The 22,417-nt window shown below is 42.7% G+C and overlaps 1 protein-coding gene across 5 annotated transcripts in view; it reads left to right on the top strand.

Moving 5' to 3' along the window:
* The window catches only part of LOC126418572 (crossover junction endonuclease EME1), a 66,794-nt gene that overhangs the window by 20,908 nt on the left and 23,469 nt on the right, over positions 1–22,417 (top strand). For all 5 annotated transcript variants that reach the window (XM_050085415.1, XM_050085399.1, XM_050085425.1 and 2 more), the window contains exons 6-8: positions 1,292–1,465; positions 8,451–8,626; positions 19,602–19,787. In XM_050085415.1, coding sequence (XP_049941372.1) covers positions 1,292–1,465; positions 8,451–8,626; positions 19,602–19,787 — 536 coding nt within the window. The remainder of the gene's footprint in view (positions 1–1,291; positions 1,466–8,450; positions 8,627–19,601; positions 19,788–22,417) is intronic.

Below are 22,417 nucleotides of genomic sequence, written 5' to 3'. Positions count from 1 at the left end.
TGCACGTGTCACAAATATGTTTTCCAGCTCAGAGCCCAAAGCAACTATTAAAAAAGCACAGGCGACTTCTGTATATAAGAAGGGAGAGAATGGACCTGCAAAAATTACAGACCTGTATCCTTATCATCAGTATACTGCAGAATTCTGCAACATATTCTTCCAGAAAGCATTTGCCACAGTGCCCCACTGCAGACTGTTAACAGAGTTCCGAGCACATGGAGTATGTACCCAGATATGTGAATGGCACAAAAATACTTCTTAAGTAACACTACCTAATACGGTGTCCTGGATGGTGAGTGTTCATCAAAGACAAGCATATGGTTAAGACTGCCCCAGTGTAGTGTGATAGGACCATTCTCATTATCTGTGTACATAAATGATCTGGCGAATAGGATGAGCAGCAATCTGCGACTGTTTGCTAATGGCACTGTTGTATATGGGAAAGTATCATCTTTGAGGGGCTGTAGAAGGATACAGGATGACTTAAACACGAGGTCAATTGGGTCTGATAAATAGCAGCTTGCTCTGATCGTAGAAAAAAATGTAAGATGATGCAGAGGAGTAGGAAAAAGAGTCCTGTAATGAAATGGAATGAACACATTTAAGGATGGTAATAGGGAAGGTGGTTGGTTTATTGGGGAAGTTTTAGGAAAATGTACCTCATTTACAAAGTAGACCACATATAAAACCCTTGCGCGACTCACTCTTGAGTACTGCTCAGGTGTTTGGAACCCTCACTAGATCAAATTAAAGGAAAACATTGAAGCAATTCAGAAGCATGCAGCTATGTTTGTTACTGATAGGTTAGATTAACAGGAAGTGTTATGGAGATGATTCATGAGCTCAAATGAGAATCCCATGGGGAAGACTACATTCTTTTCAAAAAGCACCAGTGAGAAAATTCAGAGAACAGGGATTTGCAATCAACTGCAGAATGATTTTTCTGCTGCTCACATCTGTTTTTGCAGGCTTCAAAAGAAAAACAGACATGTAGTGCATGTCCTGACAGTGGAAGGAGTTCAGGGGACAGAAATTCATCAGAGAATAACTCAAGTGTACAAAGAGCCCTGCAAGTCAGTTGCACAAGTCCACAGCAGAGCCTAACACCATGTACCTTGTCTGGCATGGTGATGAAATCTCCATCAATAAGCATGTGGCAATCAACGTTTCAATTATCGAAGCTTTCAGTTACTGCAGAGTTGTTGAGAGCAGAACTCGCCTAATTATAGATGAAGTAATAATGTAGAATGTGCAATTCAGAAACAGTGAAAATTTATTTTTCTGATTTCAGACTATTAAGGTTGTTGTGGATAATGCACTGATACAAGAAAAGTTTGGAGGAGCTCTGTTGTCTGCCTTGGAAGAAATAGAGGTAGAACGTTGTATGCAGTCACAGCCCATCCCAAGCACTGTTACATGGCTGCGCCAGATCATCGAACACAGCATTGACGAAGACAGCCAGAAGGTGAGTCAGATGACTGAAAAGTCTATTGTCATTATTAGAAAGGTTCTGTTAGTCAAATGTTAAAACTTTGGCTCAACCACATAAAATTCAGGATTTTTCCAGACATTTTGAGAGCAAGTGCTTGTCTTCAGTTAATATATACAGGAATCTTTAAAAGAAAGATTAATGCTTTAATAATGAAAAAGAAAAAAATACTGCAAAACCATCAGTCGTATCAGACTTCATCTGAATGTGAAGAAACACACAAACCCATTTTTACACACACACACACACACACACACACACACAGCCACTGTTGTCTTGGGTGCCATTGCCCCACTACAATGAGTAGTGATATCAGGTGAGCTGGGTAGTGAGTGTACAGAAGGTGATTCGGACCTACCGAACACCAACAGTACCTCCATTTTGACAGCCTCTGTCCATTTGACACCAGAAAGCCCCTTCCATGCAGTCTAGTCACTCATTGTTGGATCTGCATTGACGAACAATATCTCTTCAGATATGGCGAGGGCCTTCCTGAGGCATCCATAGACTGTAGTTAGCCTCCCACATCTTGTCCCAAATCAGGCCGTCTCCACCTTCTCTCACCGTCTCACCAGTGACCTACCATGCCCACAGTCCAGCCACAAAGGAGCATGCCATTGTGACTCAGTACCACCCAGGAGAAGAGCAACTGAATTGTATTCACTGCCAGGATTTCAGCTACTACTCATCATGTCCTGAAACCAGAAATATGCTCTCCACTAACCTCCCCACCCCTCCCACAATAATATTTTGCCACCCACCGAAGCTACACAGTATCCTCGTTCATCCTTATTCCTTCCCTGCCTCCAACTGTTGCCCCATGGCTCATATCCCAGTGAAAGACCAAGATGAGAGACCCAACCCATGCATCTTCCCTCTACCACCTACCTGTCCCAGTCACATGCATTCCTTACCTCATCAAAGGCTGGGGCCATGTGTGAAAGCAGCCATGGGGTCTACCAACTTAACTGAATCACTATGCCACATCCTGTGTCGACATGACAACTAACAAGCTGTCTGTGCACATGAAAGGCCACCACCAAACACCAAACTATGGCTTAGAGACAGTTGGACCATGCATTTGTTGAGTATGCTGCCCAACATGAACGGCATCTTCCCCCACCCCAATAGCCCTTCCCTTTCTCACTCCACACTTATTCTCTACCCACACTACCTACCCTAAGCGAGAGAGCTACTCACCACAATGGGGTCACAGTACCTGGAGAAGACAGTAGCCACATTTGTATGAGTTACACTTGTATGAAAATGTAACTTCCTGGCAGATTAAAACTGTGTGCCGGACCGCCTTTCGCGGGCAAGTGCTCTACCAACTGAGCTACTCAAGCACGACTCACACCCCGTCCTCACAGCTTTAGTTCTGCCAGTACCCTGCCTCCTACCTTCCAAACTTTACAGAAGCTCTCCTGCGAAACTTGCAGAACTAGCACTCCTGTAAAGTTTGGAAGGTAGGAGGTGAGGCACTGGCAGAACTAAAGGTGTGAGGACGGGGCGTGAGTCGTGCTTGGGTAGCTCAGTTGGTAGAGCACTTGCCCGCGAAAGGCAAAGGTCCAGAGTTCGAGTCTCGGTCCGGCACACAGTTTTAATCTGCCAGGAAGTTTCATATCAGCGCACACTCCGCTGCAGAGTGAAAATCTCATTCTGTATGAAAATGTGTTTGGATGTCTCTTCATCTGATGTACTTTTGCAGATAGCTGAAGAGTATCCTACAGCCTACCTTTAAATGCACCTGCCTGCTACTCGTGATGGGTAGCAATCTTTCCTAATTTGTGTTGTTATTGTTATTCCAATCCATGTTGTCCACTGTTTACTTTACATTAATCAGAGACTGTTCAGTCCAACATATTTGCTGTTTTTTATGTAGTTAAAGTATTACTTATTTTTAAAGATTCTTGCATATTTTACCTGAAGATGAAAGCCAGTTCTCAAAATGGATCAAATGACATGTGATATCATCAGTTTTATGTGGTTGTGCCAAAATTTTGATATTTTACTCACCTTTGAAATTGAAAATTCTAGAATGGTTCTTTCATGTTGGTATTCTCCCTGTTCACAACTGACTGGGAGGCACAGGAGGAAGGGGCACAGTCAAACCTGAAGTAACAACTAAGTCTACATTAAAGTTCATTTTTGGTGAATGAATGCAGAGTGTGTTTTCAAGTGTAAAGTGACACAATTGGCATAATGCCTGGTTTTGACTTCTTCTACTGGTTAGCAAGGTTGCCTATAGATCATATGACCGCATTTCAATTCTTGGCTGAGTCGGAGATTTTCTTCACTCAGACTGGGTGTTTGTGGTGCCCTAATTGCTTCATCTCACCTGCATTGATCGCCAATGTGGCATCAAATAGAAAGACTTGCACCATGTGGCCGAACAACCCCAGATGGGCTCTGCCAGCCATTAACATCATATGATCATTTCATCTAACTTCTTATAAGGCTGTCATCAGTTGATCCATTTCAAAAGAAGGGAAATAGGCAATTATAAAATACATAAAAACTTTGAGGACATGTCGTGAGTCATGCCTTGTGTAGCTAAGTCAATAGATCATTTGCTCATGAAAGACAGAGGTCTTGGGTTCAAGTCCCACTCTGGCACACAGTTGTAATGTGTCAGGAAGTTTCACATCAGCACACAACCCACTGCAGCTTGAAAAACTTCATTCTGGAAACTAAAAAATTATGTTACGAACTCGAACCAACTTCTACATAAAGCTGCAGGTACTCGAATATGTTACATAGTGACTCACCAGATGGATATGGACAACACTTCAGTTAAAATTTTGAAAATAGAACTATCTGGATCACTTAAAATATGTTGATTTATCACTACATTTCGGCTATTGCCGTCATATGCAAAATTAGAACTCTCAAAACAAAATTCAGAATCAGTTTCAGTAAAAACTATACCCAAGCAGACTCATTGAGGGAATATATTTCCTTTATTAATACCTTGGTAAAAGTACAACTGAACAAGCCGCACTAGGCACTTGATGAAACTCATTGGAAGACCTGAAGGCTACAGTTATAACATAAAGCTTTCAACTCTTAAATCACAAACATAAGATTAAAAATATCCGGTCTTAAATTCATTGTAAAGGTATGTCATAAAATCATTTTTTAAAGTTATTTATTTCATTAGTCATTCCTCTAAGGACCACATAACTTACAAACATTATGAGAGTTCATGCCATAATCCTATATAACTTGAGTTTGCTTTGGAGTGATTGCTCCCTTCTGATGTAAATAGGGTTGTTGCCTTTATGTAAATAGGGTTGTTGCCTTTGGAGGATCTTGAGTTTGGCATCAATTTTACAATTTCTTAACACCAACCTCCCTCCTTTATCTGGATTTTGCATTGGCAACAGCACTACCAGATTACTGTATCGACCCAGCATTACCACAGGCTAAGTTTTTACTATCATTTTAATATTCCAAATATTTTTAATGTTTGATTCACAATTTAAAAATTGTAAGCTCATGCTATTACTAGCTTAATACCAGACATTGCCCGGGTATGTATTTATTCCCTTCTTCTATTAGTCAAATTCCCCCCCTCTCCCCAATCTCCCCCCATCTGCCCCCATCTGCCCCCTGTGCCCATCTTCTTCTCTCCTTCCCCCTCACTGTCTGTACATCTCCTCCTCTCCCCCTTCTCTCTCCATGCTATCACACTTACTTTAGTCAGTGGGTGGTGGTTCTTACCGCCACAGTATTTCTTTACAGGTTGTAACTAATGTGTGTACCAAATTTGGTTGAAACGTTTCAGAGATATAGAATTATCCTTTTACCCGTTCAATTCCCTGTGAATGCACTAGTCAAGTAAATTTCCCACTTATTTGTTCTCATATTTCACCTGAATGTTCAGCGAATTTCACCCTGGAGTTTCATTTTCGTGCAGCTTAATGTTTGTGATGTCATGTCTCCTACACGATGAGTTATGTAATGATACATTTTTGTTGGTAAATTCAGTGACAGATGTGGACACTGTCTGCGGAATGTGTTGTGAATAGAAGTAATTGTAAATAAATAATAAATTAAAACATCATACGTGATGTGGCAGTGTTTCGCACATTTCTGTATTTCATGACATACCTCCTGAACTGTGTGTTGTACAGTAATATAATTTTTATTATATGTTCATTGATATCCATGAATACCGTCTGCAAAATGTGTTACAAATATAGTTTGTAGTAAAGAAGTAATAAATTAAAATGCCATGCTTCAATCAGTAGTTTTACTGGATGAACAGTGGAAATGTAGTAAGTGATAAACTTTTTTTCATTTCATTGTTTTGTGTGGGTTGTCAATGAGAAAAAGTTTTTTAAAGATTTGAAATTGTGTGTAAAATTTGTTGCAAGTCTGTAAGTGCTCTCATTCTCAAACACTGGATGTTCACCCCCCCCCCCCCCCCCACTCCTTTGATAGGTAGATGGTTCTACCCCCACAGCAATGATTTCCAGACAGGAAGTGATATTTGTACAAAGTTTGGTTGAAATGGGACCAGTGGCTTAGGAGGAGATGTGGAAAATACATACATAGAGGAGACAAAAGTCATGGGATAGTGATACACACATATACTGGTGTTAGTAGTATTATTTACACAAGGTATAAAGGGACAGGGCATTGGTGGAGCTGTCATATGTATGCAGGTGATTCATGTGGAAAGGCATCCAGCATGACTATCGCCACACAACAGGAATTAAGTCTTTCAACATAGAACGGTAGTTGGAACTAGAAGCCTGGGACATTCCATTCGGAAATCATTATGGAATTCAATGTTCCGATATCCACAGCGTCAAGAATGTGCTGAGAATACCAAATTTCGGGCATTACCTCTCATCACAGACAATGCAGTGGCTGACAGCCTTCACTTAATGGCCAAGAGCAGCGGCATTTGCATGGAGTTGTTAGTGCTAACAGACAAGCAACACTGTGTGGAACAACCACAGAAGTCAATGTGGGGCTTATGATGAATGTATCCATTAGGAAAGTGCAGTGAAATTCAGCATTAATGGGATATGGTAGCAAGACAACCAACACGAGTGTCTTTGCTAACAACACATCGCCTGCAGTGCCTCTCCTGGGCTTGTGACCCTATCTGTTGGACCCTAGGCAACTGGAAAACCCAGGACTGGTCAGATGAATCCTAATAGTTGGTAACAGCTGATGGTGAGGTCTGAGTGTGGTGCAGACCCCATGAAGCCATGGACCCAAGTTGTCAACAAGGCACTGTGCAAGCTGGTAGTGGCTCCATAATGGCTTGGGCTGTGTTTACATGGAATGGACTGGGTCCTCTGGTCCAGCTGCACCATTCACTGACCATTTGGAGCGACTCATGGTCCTCACATTCCCAAACAATGATGGAATACTCAGAGCAAGCGTTTTAGCCACCCAAATTGCCCAACATGAAATCCATCAGAAATTTATGGGGCATAATTGAGAGGTCAGTTTGTGCACAAAACCCTGCACTGGCACACTTTCGCAATTATGGATGGCTATACAGGCACCATAGCTCAATATTTCTGCAGGAGACTTCCAACGACTTGTTGAGTTCATGCCACATCAAATTGCTGCAATATGCCGGGCAATTCGAGGTCCGATATGATATTAGGAGGTATCCCGTGACTTTTGTCATCTCAGTATACATACATATGTGCATCCATTTTCATAATAGGATGTAGTTAACGGTAGCCTTCAGTCCCACCAATATAATGCCTATATGTTTGTATTATTGTGACAGTGGGGGTTAGTGATATTATGCCTCCTCTTTACAGTCCCTCAGTTGAGTTGTGTCAGCAGCTACATGACGAGGTGGCAGTGTCAAATAGCAGCTGCAGCTATGGGGTGGAGGGGGAGTGGTGGAGGCAGTGTTACATTGATTGGTCACTGCTGCTGCTGCTGAGGCATCATTCACTGATCTGGTCCCCCTCCACAGAACTCCACCGCGAACAGCTTCCTCTCTTCCTGCCACCATTGTCATGAGAGGGGGGGGGGCAGGGGGGGTCAGGAAATTTGCCACTTCAGTCAGCCCCGCATACCACAAAAATGAAAAATAAATGTGCAAGTGCACAACTTCAGTGACATTTTTATGTTATGCTGTGTTCCCATAACACTTTCATGCTCCCTAGTTGTAGCCAGTAACTCTAGACCTGCTCACAGAAGTGTGTAATGGGTTTGACTAGCATTGGTATGTTTGTTGTGTGTTCAATGGAGGGCATATTGAACATTTGTGAAAAGAAAATGGAAAGCTTTGACCCTATACATTATTATAAAAAGTTCCCCAAGCTTGTACGTACATCCATGTAAGAGTAACCATGTAAAGTAACTAATGCCATGTTGCAACTGGTATAATACTTCTCCAACTTTATGGAGAACCATACCTTTATATAGGCTATGGAGTCACCATTCCCAAAGGCATTTTAAAGCTACTACCAGCCTCCCCCTCCCCCCTGCCCTCCCCCACCTTATGGAGAGGAATACATGTACCCCTCTGTCAGTGTCCAGTGTGTATCACATTGTTAAAGTGATATCGCTTTTCTTTGTGCTTGTGCATTGTGTAACTGACATGGAATCTGGGTACCAGGCCTCTATTTGCTTAAGTGGATGTAGAATACAGCTGAGAAATTGCTTCCAAATCAGATGGCACACTGGCCCCAGCATTTATCCGTGAGGCAGGTTTCATCCGGAGCTGGTGCACCTGTCCAATCCCCGAAATGGGTGCTTTAACACATTTAGCTATTGTGGTGGGTACAGAGAACCTGCTGGGTTTGAAGCATGGATTGCTCAGTTTCAGATACATCATCCATAAGTCCTAAAAATGTTTAATATTTAGATGGTAGCGTGTTTGTCATTGAATAATATTGTTACAATAATTTTTGTTATGCACTGTAGAAAAACCACAGGAACTGTTATAATAAATTCTTATATGTTATTAATATAGCTAGAAGTGATTACAAAGTACAAAGAAGAGGACTATGCTTTGTTGATATGGATGTGGGATATGGTAAAGAGTCAGATGCAGTCAGGCATATTTATTGCATCTGTATTATCTGTTGCATCATCACTTCCTGGCAAGAAGATGACACTTTTAATTTATGACTCTGAGAAATATTCAAGGTATGTCACATATAGTAAATGGAAATAAGATCAGTCTTGTTACATTCCACCCTTAATTAATGATTGAGCACTTGATTTAGTTCTAAAATATATAGTAGACAACAGGAGTACTTTTGCAGAAGTGGTAATACAATTTAATTTCACTTCTTTATCAATACTCTTAAAAATTAATACTGAAAATGTTATATTTCAACAATATGAAAAAGATACATTGCTATTCACAACACTGAGGAGATGTTGAATGACAGGCAGGCACAGTGAAAAAAAGACTGCTAGATACCATTAACTGTCTCTCTAAGTCCTTCATCAGATGTACGGAACACAAATGGTCACTGTGGTCTCCAGGTGCCACAGCCCAGCTCAGGGCCTTGGTAGCCAGAGATGACAGTGGCCATTTGTGTGCAAGTTAGGTGTGTGTGAATGTGTGTGTGTGTTTTTCAACATCTGATGAAGGACTTAAGTCCAATACCTAATAGTATCTAGCGGTCTTTTTTTCACTGAGCCCGTCTGCCATCCAACATTTCCTCAGTGTCGTGAATAGCAATCCATCCTTTTCATGTTGTTAATATAATGTAAATGGATAGATGAAAAGTCTGCTCACCGGGTGACAGCCGCACAGAGTGGCCGCACGGTTGGAGGCAGCATGTCACGAATTGTGCGGCCCCTCCCGCTGGAGGTTCGTGTCCTCACTCGGGCGTGGGTGTCTGTGTTGTCCTTAACGTAAGATAGTTTAAGTAGTGTGTAAGTCTAGAGACCAATGACCTCAGCAGTTTGGTGCCTTAGAATACACACACACACACACACACACACACACACACACACACACACACACACACACACACACACAAAAATGGCATCCAAAAAAGACACCCAGAAACCCAGGTGTGGGAAGACTTACCGGACAGGATTAGAAAGAAAGACTGTTTGTTGGGGACTGCACTGGACTAGATTTGAAAACCTGAGAGCTTAAGGGTGGAAGACAGGATAATATGCTAGACGGAGATTACTACTAAGACATTGTGCATGAGTTGATAGGAGTAAAGAGCTAAGTGCATTGTATGTAACTCAGAAGGGAGGGGGAACGGTGAAAACTAGACAAGTCAGAAAATAAAGGATGTGGAAAACGAAAATGGAGTGAAGAAAGGAGTAGTTACTGTGGAGAAATGCTGAGACAGAAGGAGGTAATGTAAATTAAGCCCACGTGGGAGGTGAGAACAGAGGACATGTTGTAGTGCTAGTTCCCACCTGCGGAGTTCTGAGAAACTCGTTTCTGGGGGAAGAACCCAGATGGCACGTACAGTGAAAAAGGCACAGAGATCATGACTCTCATGTTGTACATCATGCTGTGCAACAGGATTTTGTGTATGGCCAGTATACACCCTCTGCCTGTGCCCATTCTTCCTAATTGATAATTTGGTGGTAGTCATGCTGATGTAGAAGGCCAGATATTGTTTACATGATAGCCGGTATATGACGTGTCGTTTCATAGATGGCTCTTCCTTTGATAGTATATGTTTTGCGAGTTACGGGGCTTGAATAGGTGGCGGCAGGAGGGTGCATAGGCCAAGTCTTGCAGTGGGGTCTGTCACAGGGGTAGGAATCATAGGGTGGGGAGATGGGTGCAGAAGGAGCATAGGGTCTGGAATCTCTAAATACCTTCTCCCAATTAAATTTACATGGTCCTACTCCGAATCCCATGACACTTCCCTTGATGTTGGTCTCATTCTCACTGAAGGCCAGCTACACACTTCCATCCACATCTAACCTGCTTACAAACAACAGTACTTACATTTTAACAGTTGCCATTCTTTCCATGTCAAATGTTCCCTCCCATACACCATTGGCATTTGAGGCAAACGTATTTGTTCGGAGGCAGACTCTTTACAGCAGTAAACCGTCACTCTCACTTCAGCCTTAACTGAATGTAATTATCCCAACAGCCTGGTTCAGAAGCAGATTTCCTGGGCAATCATATCCAATCCTGGTACTGCTGGTCCCTCAAGGGGGGGGGGGGGGGGGGGAACAAAATAAAAAAAACTTCAGAGCATGCCACTGGTCACCCACTATTATCCTGGTCTGAAAGTATCAGTCAGCTACTTCGACAAGACCATGAATTCCTAAATTCATGCCCTGAAATGAGATCCATTCTGTTAGAGATTTTGCCCACGACACCTAGAATAGCTTCTTCTGCACTCATATCCTCAACCTATGGCTCCTACCCCTGTGAACATACCCTCTGCCAGACTTCCCCTATGCACCCTCTTACCACCACATATTCCAGCCCTGTAACTGGCAAAACATATACTACCTGCGAGATGATACATGTCTTACACCAGCTGTTATGTAAACACTGTTCGGCCTTTTACATCTGTGTGACTGCCACCCAGTTATAAGTCAGGATGAATGGGCATAGGCAGAGAGGTGTATACAGGCAACACACAACGTACCATTGCAGAGCATGTTGTACAGCATGACAGTCGGGATCTTGGTGCCTTTTTCATCACATGTGTCATCTGATTTCTTCCCAGACACCAGTTTCTCAGAACTCCGCAGGTGGGAACTAGCACTACAACATATCCTTGGTTCTCGCCACCCACATGGCCTTAATTTACATTAATTCCTTGTGTCTCAGCATTTCTTCACAGTATTGTATTGTATTTTATGGAGCTGGTGACCTACAAATGATGGAGAGGCTTCATCCCCACCGTAGCCCACAGTGGTACACAACCCAACAGGTTACAGCAGTCCTCTCACCCTACCACCACCCCACACCAAACCCAGAGTTATTGTGCGGTTCAGCCCCCAGTGGACCCTCCCTCCCTCCCCGGGAACGTCTTGCACAAGACAAACAAGTGTAACCCCAATGTTTGCGTGGTAGAGTAGTTACGGTGTATGCGTACATGTAGAAAGTGTTTGCGCAGCAATTGCCGACATACTGCAACTGAGGTGGAATAAGGGGAACCAGCCTGCATTCGCCGAGGCAGATGGAAAACCGCCTTAAAAACTAACCACAGACTGGCCGGCACACCGGACCTCGACACTAATCCGCTGGCCGAATTCGTTCGGGGGATCGGCACACCTTCCCGCCCGGAAAGCAGTGTGTTAGACTGCACGGCTAACCGGGTGGGCTTCTTCACTGTAATTACTCCTTTTTTTCACTCCATTTTCATTTCCTACATCTTTTACTTTCTGACTTGTGCATTTTTCATCAACCCCCTTCCCTCCTGTGTTACAAACAATGCACTTAGCTCTTCACTTTTATTAACTTGTGCACAATGTCTTAGTAGTAGTCTCTGTCTTGCATATTACCCTGTCTTCTACCTTTAAGCTCTAAGGTTTTCAGATCTTGTCCAGTGCAGTCCCCAACAATCAGTCTTCCCTTTTAATCCTGTCCGGTATGACTCCCCTGATCCACTGTTCTGGGTGACTTTCCTGAACTGTACCCCCTTCCCTAACCCGATCCAGTCCTTTTCCTTCACTCCTCTTCCTTCCCCTTCAACTCCTCTACCAGAAGAAGGAGCCACTGGCTACCAAAAACATGTAAAAGTTAAATCCTTTTGTGTGTGTATTCCCCTGCCGTCACTTGGTGAGTAGATTTTTTATCTAACCATTTACATCGTATTATTAATAATTGATTATTTTCATGTTGTTGTTATTCTATCCCAGTTCTCCAATGTTTATTTCAAATAGTACTGTTATCTTGTAGTATGGGTGTGTCACTAACTAAACTTGAATCTTAAACTATATAGTTATTATGGCAAGGACTGAGCAGAGTTTGAAAGGGAATTAAAAAAATTTAAATATGTTACTTTGTTCTAGTTTCTTGACTTTATCGGTCTAGTAGATCAAAGACTATTTTGCCTTGAGTGAGTTTGTCAGCAGACAGAATATACACCATCACAACTCTAAAGTTGATTTTGACATAATGATGTTATTAGTTAGTTATTATTACTTCTTGCAATATAAAACTGTACAGTGATGTAAACAATTAATACAAACTATGATATGGCAGGAGTGGAGTGGGGGTGGAGGGGGGGGGGGGGATGCAACCACTCACCATTTAGGATCAGTGGGGCAACAGCTTTGGAGAAATAGAAATACTGAGCATGCAACAAGGATCCAAATTTTGTAGCTGAGCTTTAATCACCAAAATTTTGTTTGCATGTGTGTTTGCTCTTCAACATGTCTAAAGAGTGAGTAATACTTCCTTGCATCTGTGTTAATATGAAATTAATATTTTTTGATGTGTTCTATGAAAACCAAGTTTTTACAAAATTTTCCTTTTAATTTTATCATTAACACTAACCAGAGGGTTGGTTTGGAAGCTACCATGCTTTGGAACTTTTTATAATTCATTCTTGTAGAATCAAGTTTTAGACAAGGAAGTAATGGTTAAACTTAAATAAGGCACAGGAAAGCAACCCCTTTTATATTTTCAAATGGTGGCAGTTGTAAATGCAGTTCTGGGAAAGAATCACATGTTGTATTGTAACCCTCACTTCGGATTGAAAAGCATTTATTGAATACATATGAACTTTCTGTACAAATGTTAATGAACTTTCTGTACGAACATTAAAATTGTCTGTTATTCCACTAACAAAACAATAATAGTTCCTGACAGGAATTGATATAAGCCCAAGCATTACTGCTTCATTATACATGCATACTAAAATTATAATATTAAGCCAGTAACTGCGTAGCTGGTGTGGGGGGAGTGACACAGTGGAAGTGGCTGGAAACTGTGTGACATCATTATAGAGGCTCCTGAGAAATATTCAAGGCTACTGGTGATGCTGGTATAGATACAGAGCACTTTTTGTAGGCCCAGAGCCATTTTGGAGTAGAGGCATCCCTTTGGGATGCAGCAGGTGTGGTCAATTTGATCATCAGTCAAGCTGAATCAACATTCATGGTCATGCCCCTCCTTGCAGGAAGGGAGAACCAGGTGGGGCGTAGAGAGAGTTACGATGTGGTTGCATCGGTGGATTGGCTGATCAGTGAGGTCTCTGACTTGGTTGAGTTGCTGGTGTCACATCCAGTGTGTTGTAGCCACCAACAGCAACTAGCATCTATGCAGTTCCACCATTGTCTGCCGGATCTATTCAAGACCTGTCCGAATGTGCATGCACAAACTGGCAGGCACTCATGTGCAACGGTGTGGCTGTGTCTGCTTTGTGTTCCTGGAGTGGAAACAAGAGGGCCATAAGTGTTCTGTGAGGTTGCCCCTGAAGGAGCTCTGCTGGGCTTCAACCATTGATGGAAGTGGACCTGTAAGAAGCTAGGAAAATGTTTAGCACTGAAACCAATTTAGCAAACTAAGGCTTTTAACATTTGAATTTTGAATGTACAAACAAAGCGTTCTGCCAGTCAGTTTGACACTTTATGTTAAAGTGGTGTGGTAAGATGTTTAATTCCATTGTGGGTGAAACACCTTTCAAAATTGTTGTCCAACAGCATGCAGAGTAACCCTCTACTGTGAACATACACTCTGTGGCTCCCACTGTGCTGCCATTGTCTGCTGCAGGCATATGCTTTATGGAAAGTGGGAGAAGTAGTCCACGACAGTTTATCACATGGATTTTAAGAAAGGGTCTGCGAAGCCAGCGTGAATTCACAAGAACTCCTCGAGTGTGAGGTCCCGAAAGGCCAATGATCTTTACAGCATTCGATGCCCCACATATTGCCTACCACGCAACCGCTATATCCAAAATTGGCTGCCAATGGCAACAGGGGGTGGGACTGGAAGTATCCAATGGAGAGTACTGCTAAGGCCATGGAGCAAAGTTAAACTGCTTAGTCGACATGTGACATTCGCATGCTTTATTTCACATGGGGAGTACAATGATGGCAATATGTGCTCAACAAGTGAAAGAGATACTGAAACAGGCGTCGAGGCATGTAGTCTCATTGTCCTTGTCAGACATGGAGCCACAACTCCGATCTCCAGTGAAGCATAGTAAAGGACAATCGTTGTTGAAGGTTTGGGTGCTAAACATAATTATGTACATGGAAGATCATCTGCAGCATAGTAAAAAAAAGAACAATTATGAGCACTTTTCGAATAAGTCTGCAGCAATATGACTGTGTAGTGCATAAGAAAAACTATGGCTATTCAAGGGAGGACAAGGTGCACTTGTTATAAAAACTGGTGTTTGCGTATTTCAAGGCTGCTTGATACAATTTACAGAATCTATGTGATAGTGACCTAGTACATTATGCACATCAGATTGTGCACGGCATCAATTACAGTGATTTCAAGGGAAGCACTGGATGGCTGCATTCCTTCAGACAGTGCTACAGAATTGGAAGATGTAATATAACCAGTCCAAAAATTTGTAGATGATGTGAATAAACTTATCCTATCATTCAGTAAGGAATTTGTTTTCAACTCCAACCAATTGGTATTCGAAGAGGAAATTCATATTAAAGGAATCCTGGAAATTAGAAGTACCAAGAGAGTTGTATCCAGATCAACTAACATATCCTGCACGGTTTGTAAATCCCAAGGAGTTCACCTTTGATCTTGGTGGTGCAAACCTTTGTGATTACCGTGGTGCACCATTTTTCATTCAGAGTTTGCAATGCAAATTAATGGTTCGTTTTGAACATTTCTTGGATGTCGACAATGTCCATTTTGTGAAGTGTAATACATGTATCCCACAGAAGGCTGATCTGTCCTGCTCCCGGACACTTGTCTTATGTCCCCTCCTGATGCACATGGTAAGTCATTAGCAGCTAAATTCTTTGCTGTCACAATTGTTAACAAAACAGTTTCAGATGAGCAACCTTGCACTCAAGAGGTTCCTTATCAGTTGCACTGGTGCTGGCCACAGAGAGAATGACTGGAATGGGGCTGGCTGGTGTGCTGACAAACAGCACACTGCCTAACCATCCCTGCAACATCATCGGCCATACCAAAACAGTAAATGTAACAATTCACCAGTTGCTTCACACTGGAAATCCCCCAGTGAGAGTGATGCGGGAGTTGGAAGATCGTAACTGCTGAAAATCCCAATAGCACTAGTCAGACCATTGGAAAAGCTCTTACTTCTTACAGAAGTGATTTAGCAGGTGGGCTGTGAAGGCTGCTGGGGAAATAGTGTACATAGTAATTTACTTTTCCTAGAAACACTTGAAGATCCTTGATGGATTTAGGCACCAGCATGTCTTGAATAATATCTACATACTGCTTGGTGAGCTGAAGGCTCTCCTCACTCAGTAAACAGCCAAAATAAATAACTGCTTTTTGAAAGAAGATGCATTTGGAAATATTACACCTAATAACTTTCTATGCAAGGGCTGCAAAAAAACAGCCATAGATTGCAAAAATGTTTTTTTGTCGTGTGGCCATTGACCAGAATATTGTTGAGACAATTCACACAATTCAAATACCTGCAGCAGTCTGTTCAAATGACCTGTGGAATATGGGTGAGGCACTAGCCACGCCAAAAGGTAACCTATTTTATTGATGCAGTCTGAACAGTGTGTTGAATCTTCTTTAAGTCATTAAGAGACAGCTGAAAATATGTCTCCAGTAGATCACTTTTAGAAAATAAATTTCGTGCTGAAAGTTTAGAAAAAAAGTTCATCTGGATGAGGTAAGGGATAAGAATCAATGTCTGCTTGAGTATTAATTGTTTGCTTAAAGTCTCCACAGCACAGAACAGACCCTCCATGCTTCCTAACTGCCACTAACAGTAAAGCCCACTGACTGTACAAATCAGGAGAAAAAACTGTTTTGTGCTCTAACCTGTCTAGTTCAATCTTAACCTTATTCCTAATGCAATCAGGTGAGCTTGGAAAAGTTTCAGATTTGCTGTTGGTTTCAAGACAGTGCAAGGCTGAAAATCAACTGCTTTCCCCAAAAGAGGTTCAAACAATGGCACAAATTGTGTACAAAGTGTATCAGTGGCAGCACAAATTATCAATGATTTGACAGAGTGCATTTCATGATGTAATGAAAATCTGAAAATAGAATACACCTGCAGAGAGAGAATTTTATGAACCGATGTATCCACCATAATCGAAAATGACAGCCATAGTTTTTGTTGATTGTGTTCACAGCTTTTATAAATTGTAGGAATGACGGTATGTAACACATTAAGCTGCTGTTCAGTTTATCCTTTATTATGCAACTGGTTTTGGTCAAAGATGCACATGTTTTTGTTAACAGTAGGAACTACACACACACACGTCAAAAATATAATATTTCTAAATGGATGGATGTAACTTTTGCTGTTAACAAAAATCTGTGCTTGAAAATGGTCTTTGATTGAACAGTTGCACAGTAAAGAATAAGTTGAACAACATATACGAAGTCTTCACGGGTTGTCAGCCATATAGCGTCATCATCTTGTAGCAATGTTTCAATGAAATGCGTCTCCATCATCTTCACCTGAAGATGATGGAGATGCATTCCATCGAAACATTGCTATGAGACGACAACGCTACTCAGCTGACAACCTGTGAAGACTTCATATATGAAATTCACTTAGAAAGCCTGCACTCACATATAAGCTGAACAACACTTTTTTAAGGCATTACATAGTGTCATTTCCATAAAAAATGAATTGATTGTAAACAACCATCAGTTGTACACAACCTAAGCAGTGGCTATACCCCCAACTTTGATAGCACTTCACTGAATGAGGGAGTACACATACTAAATACATAGACTGGTTAACAACTAGAGTAATGAAATGGTATCAAAAGGAAAGTCTTATACTGTTGCAAGTAGCTAAATTTTATGCATTGCCTGCACATGATCACTGGGGCCAGAGCCTAGTGCCCACCATGCTATGACATATACCTGCAGTGCAATGTTTAAGTAAACACTTATAATATTTGCCCTGATTATTAGGCATTCTCATCTGGGATGCAAAGAAAAGCAGCCCAGGCAAGTAGGAGAAAGGTGTATTGCCACAAACAACACCTGATACAAGACAAGTTTTGCGGAGAGGCCAGTTGTCTTCTGTCAAATGAAACTTGTTTACAACTTTAGAGTCTGTTATGGAAACCTGCTGCATTTTATCACTATGGCTATGGGCCACATGTTAAAGATCAGTATCGTACCAAAAAGTTTACTGCACAATTGGTGATATTTCAAATGCACACAATGTTTGTAGCACCTCAGTCAGGAAGGTGTCAGACTGTCTTAAGGCTTGTGTACATACCTTGTTATCCGGTTCTTAACAAGTCACTACAGCTCATATCATTCGTGAATTTTCATTTTCTAATCTATCCCTTCAAATCTGAATCCAAGACACATAATTTACAGCTTGTGACTTGTGGTGCAATAAGAATTCTTGCCTGGCTGCTACTCTATGCATTTTGTTGGAAAATGTCGGATAATAATGAGAATGTCAGACAGAGGGAACACAGATGGATCAGACAATGATGCCAACTTTTGTTCCAAGTTATATAGCTGTGTTCACGTACAATAACAAAAAACCCACTGTCACTCCAGATACTTAATTTCATTTACCCAGATGCGCAGGGCAAGACACATACTTCCCAGTCTTTTTGAACCTTGTTCAATGACTGAAATACCAAGGCAGCTAGCAGTGCCCGTGACTGCTGCAGTGTAGAATTAGTGAAGTGCTTGACCCACTTCTGGTTGCTGATTTAGCTGTTGCTATCAAAGCTCAAGAAATTTTGCATCATTTGGAATGCTAGGCTAACCATAACTGGAACCTGCTCGCTGCCAATATTGTACCCTGACTTTCAGCCCAACAACATTTATGGAACACAGATAAACTCTCTGCCACAACAGATTGAAATTCCAGAATGAGATTTTCACTCTGCAGCGGAGTGTGTGTTGATATGAAACTTCCTGGCAGATTAAAACTGTGTGCCGGACCGAGACTCGAACTCGGGACATTTGCCTTTTGCGGGCAAGTGCTCTACCAACTGAGCTACCCAAGCACGACTCACACCCTGTCCTCACAGCTTTACTTCCGCCAGCACTTGCCCGCGAAAGGCAAAGGTCCCGAGTTCGAGTCTCTGTCCGGCACACAGTTTTAATCTGCCAGGAAGTTTCATATCAGCGCACACTCCACTGCAGAGTGAAAATCTCATTCTGGAAACATCCCCCAGGCTATGGCTAAGCCATGTCTCCGCAATATCCTTTCTTTCAGGAGTGCTAGTTCTGCAAGGTTCCCAGGAGAGCTTCTGTAAAGTTTGGAAGGTAGGAGGTGAGGTACTGGCGGAAGTAAAGCTGTGAGGACGGGGCGTGAGTCGTGCTTGGGTAGCTCAGTTGGTAGAGCACTTGCCCAAGAAAGGCAAAGGTCCCGAGTTCGAGCGTTGGTCCGGCACACAGTTTTAATCTGCCAGGAAGTTTCAGATTGAAATTGTCTATTAATCAATAATCCAAACAGTAATAGTTCTTGATAGAAATAATATAAGTAGTAGCTCCTGGCAGAAACGTTGAAAGTCCAAGCACTACTACTTCATTATCCACGTGTATGGATATTATAATTTTAAGGACAATCCCACTTTTCGTATGGTGATGGAAACCACGTGCCTGTCTGCCAAAGTACTATCTAGCACAAGGTTATGTTCATCCACGTAAACAGTGGTGATCTTAATTAACTTGTAGAGGCACATTGGAGAATAGCAATTGAGAATGAGTCCATTGTCGGACAGCCTTAATATTTGCCAGCTACAGAAATTCATGTGACCACCCTGCTACGTCTGCTTTCCCACGGCAGATGGGCACAGCAAACATGGGTGATAATTTGCATATCAGTACATCCATATCTTGCATACGCATGTCTGACAGGGTTACTAAACATTGCATTGTTATGGTTAGTGTCTGACCTCCCCCCCCCCCCCCCCCCCCGCCCCCCCCTCCTCCTCCTCATCCCTCACACCCCCCCCCCGCCCCCCCCCCCCCAAAAAAATGATCTGCCTGTTTTCAGCTGTCACATGACCACAGTTACATTTTATTAAGATAAACATAACTTCATTTATTTAGGAACAAGAAACCACAGAAGAAGGGAATTTATTACACAGAATCATCACCATCCGAAGATGAGCTGCTGGAGGCCCTCGTAGAATTGCAGTTGCGACACGGCTGTCAGTATCATCTTGTGCACACCCCAGAGGAGCTTGGTGCAGCAATTGGGCAGCTTACAAAGGCTATTGCTGTGAAACCATTCAAGTTAGTATACATATGATGCAATTGGATGTTATCCGCAATGGTTTGCTAACTGTAACTAGAAAATTATGTTATTCAGAAGACAACAAAGCATTCCAACATTTGCCTTTAACTGTTGGACATATAATCTTCTGATGGAATTACAGTACAACTGTTTTGTAAGTCCACCTGCATTAATAAGATGAGAAGCAATTATCAGAATGTGAAAAGGAGGGAGGGTTCCTGACAGCTAACATACAGTTAAAACTACAATAATAAAGAGTAGTACCTACAATGCTTTGTGTGTGTCTGTGGGGGGGGGGGGGGGCGGGGGGGGGGGGGGGTTGAGAGAGAGAGAGAGAGAGAGAGAGAGAGAGAGAGAGATTGCCTTTGATGTGAGTACTTTGTACAGACTACATTATTTTTGCTGTTCAACTGTAGATGGATGCAAGACCTAGAGAAACTTTCACAAATAGCCTCAAATGTACACCTACATAGATAAATAAGTACGGATTGCTGTATAATTTTCAAATTGGGTGTCATTTTAGAATTATCTCGCACATAAGACTTAATGAGAGATGAGGATGTGAGAGAAAATGGAACTGAATTAAGATACATTTTGACTTGGTAAAAACTTTCTAAAGCCAAGACCAAATAAATATTTCTTTGCTTGATAGGTTCTCGGGACTTACGCCGGATAATATTGTAGAAGCCGCACAATATTTCAGCGAGACAACTGCCTGCCATCTTCCGGTGCTACTGTCGCGTTGCTGAGAAACGCGCCAATTTATATGCTGGCTTTCTAGAACAGCGCAGGCGCCAGCGGGGCATAACGTCATCGAAGACCAATCGTAGACAGCGTCGAATACCAGAGTCCTCTGCTGGAGAAACGGGTCGCGGTCTGCGGAAGCGCGCCGCGGCGCGGGAAATGTGGCCGGGAGCGACGGACCCCGTTCGCGCGCGCGAGGAGTTGGCGCCCGATTTAAGCATCTGCGCTAAGGCTTCCCATCTGCGTTGACTCGGTGCGGTTGCTAATCTGTGGCTGATGGTTCCTTAGTGCCGACAAGGCTGGTTCCCAGGCTTTGCTCAGGTGAAACCCCGTGTCTCTGTTTATTAGCTCACTGCTTATACGTATTTCGACCGCCTCTTTGATGATGGAGTCCCAGTATGTGGACGCATGCGAGAGGATCTTGGTTTCTTCGTAATTCATGCCGTGTCCCGTGTCAAGGCAATGTTCAGCAACCGCAGATTTCTCTGGCTGACCCAACCTCGTGTGACGTTTATGTTCGTCGCATCTGTCTTTGACCGTACGACACGTCTGGCCAATATAAGATTTCCCACACTGGCACGGGATTTTGTATATTCCTGGTCTCCTCAGGCCGAGTTGTCTTTAACAGAGCCCAGCATCGATTTCACTTTTGCTGGAGGGCGGAAAACACATTTAATACGCTTTTTCTTGAAAATTCTGCCCACCTTAAAAGACTCGCCACCGACATACGGTAGAAAAACCAACCCTGTGGTGTTATCTGCTTCTTCAGGTTGTTCTTGAGGTTTGGAGCGTGCTGGTCGAAACGCGTTCCGGATCTGCTTCTCGGAGTACCCGTTCTGGGCAAATACAGAGTGGAGATGGTTGAGCTCTGCCGATAAGCTGTCCTGATCTGAGATGGCTCTAGCCCTATGCACTAGCGTCCGTAATACACCGCTGCGCTGTGAGGGGTGATGACAGCTCATAGCTTGTAAATACAAGTCTGTGTGCGTAGGCTTCCGGAACACACTGTGACCCAAGGAGCCGTCACCTTTTCTACGCACCAAAACATCCAGAAACGGGAGCTCACCATCTTTTTCTACCTCCATGGTAAAACAGATACTTGGATGGATGGAGTTCAAATGTTCCAGGAAAGAAGGAAGCGTTGCTGTCCCATGCGGCCATACCACAAACGTATCGTCTACATATCTCCAAAAACATTTGGGTTTCAGAACCGCCGTCTGAAGTGCTTTGTCCTCGAAATCTTCCATAAAAAGATTTGCTACTATGGGAGACAAAGGGCTACCCATAGCAACACCGTCAGTCTGCTCGAAATACTGGTTGTTAAATAAAAAATAAGTCGAGGTAAGCACATGTTTGAAAAGGTGTGAGACGTCCCCTTCCAGCTTGGCTCCTATAAGTTGTAATGAGTCCATCAGAGGCACCCGTGTGAACAAGGAAACCACATCGAAACTCACTAATAAGTCTGTAGATTCAAGACGCAAGTTCTTCATTCGCCGTATAAAATCTTCTGAGTTTCGAATATGGTGTTCACATTTCCCCACCATGGGACTCAGAAGAGAAGCCAGATGTTTAGCTAGATGGTATGTTGGGGCACCTATATTACTAACGATAGGGCGAAGCGGAACATTCTCCTTATGTATCTTAGGCAGGCCATAAAGTCGTGGCGGAACTGGCGCTCGTTCTCTTAAACTCTTCTTCAGATGGTCAGGAAGTTGGATGGATTTGAGGAGAGCGGATGTCCTCCGTTGTATGGCATCCGTCGGATCTTTCTGGAGTCGACGATACGCTGTATCCTGTAGTAGGTCCATCATCTTGCCAGAATAAGATGTAGCAGGCATAATAACAGTGGCGTTACCCTTGTCAGCTGGTAAAATTACTATATCTT

The sequence above is a fragment of the Schistocerca serialis genome, chromosome 1, assembly GCF_023864345.2.
Source record: "Schistocerca serialis cubense isolate TAMUIC-IGC-003099 chromosome 1, iqSchSeri2.2, whole genome shotgun sequence".
NCBI classification, from domain to species: domain Eukaryota; kingdom Metazoa; phylum Arthropoda; class Insecta; order Orthoptera; family Acrididae; genus Schistocerca; species Schistocerca serialis.
Note: the sequence above shows the minus strand (reverse complement) of the source record. Positions and strands in the feature narration are given on the sequence as shown.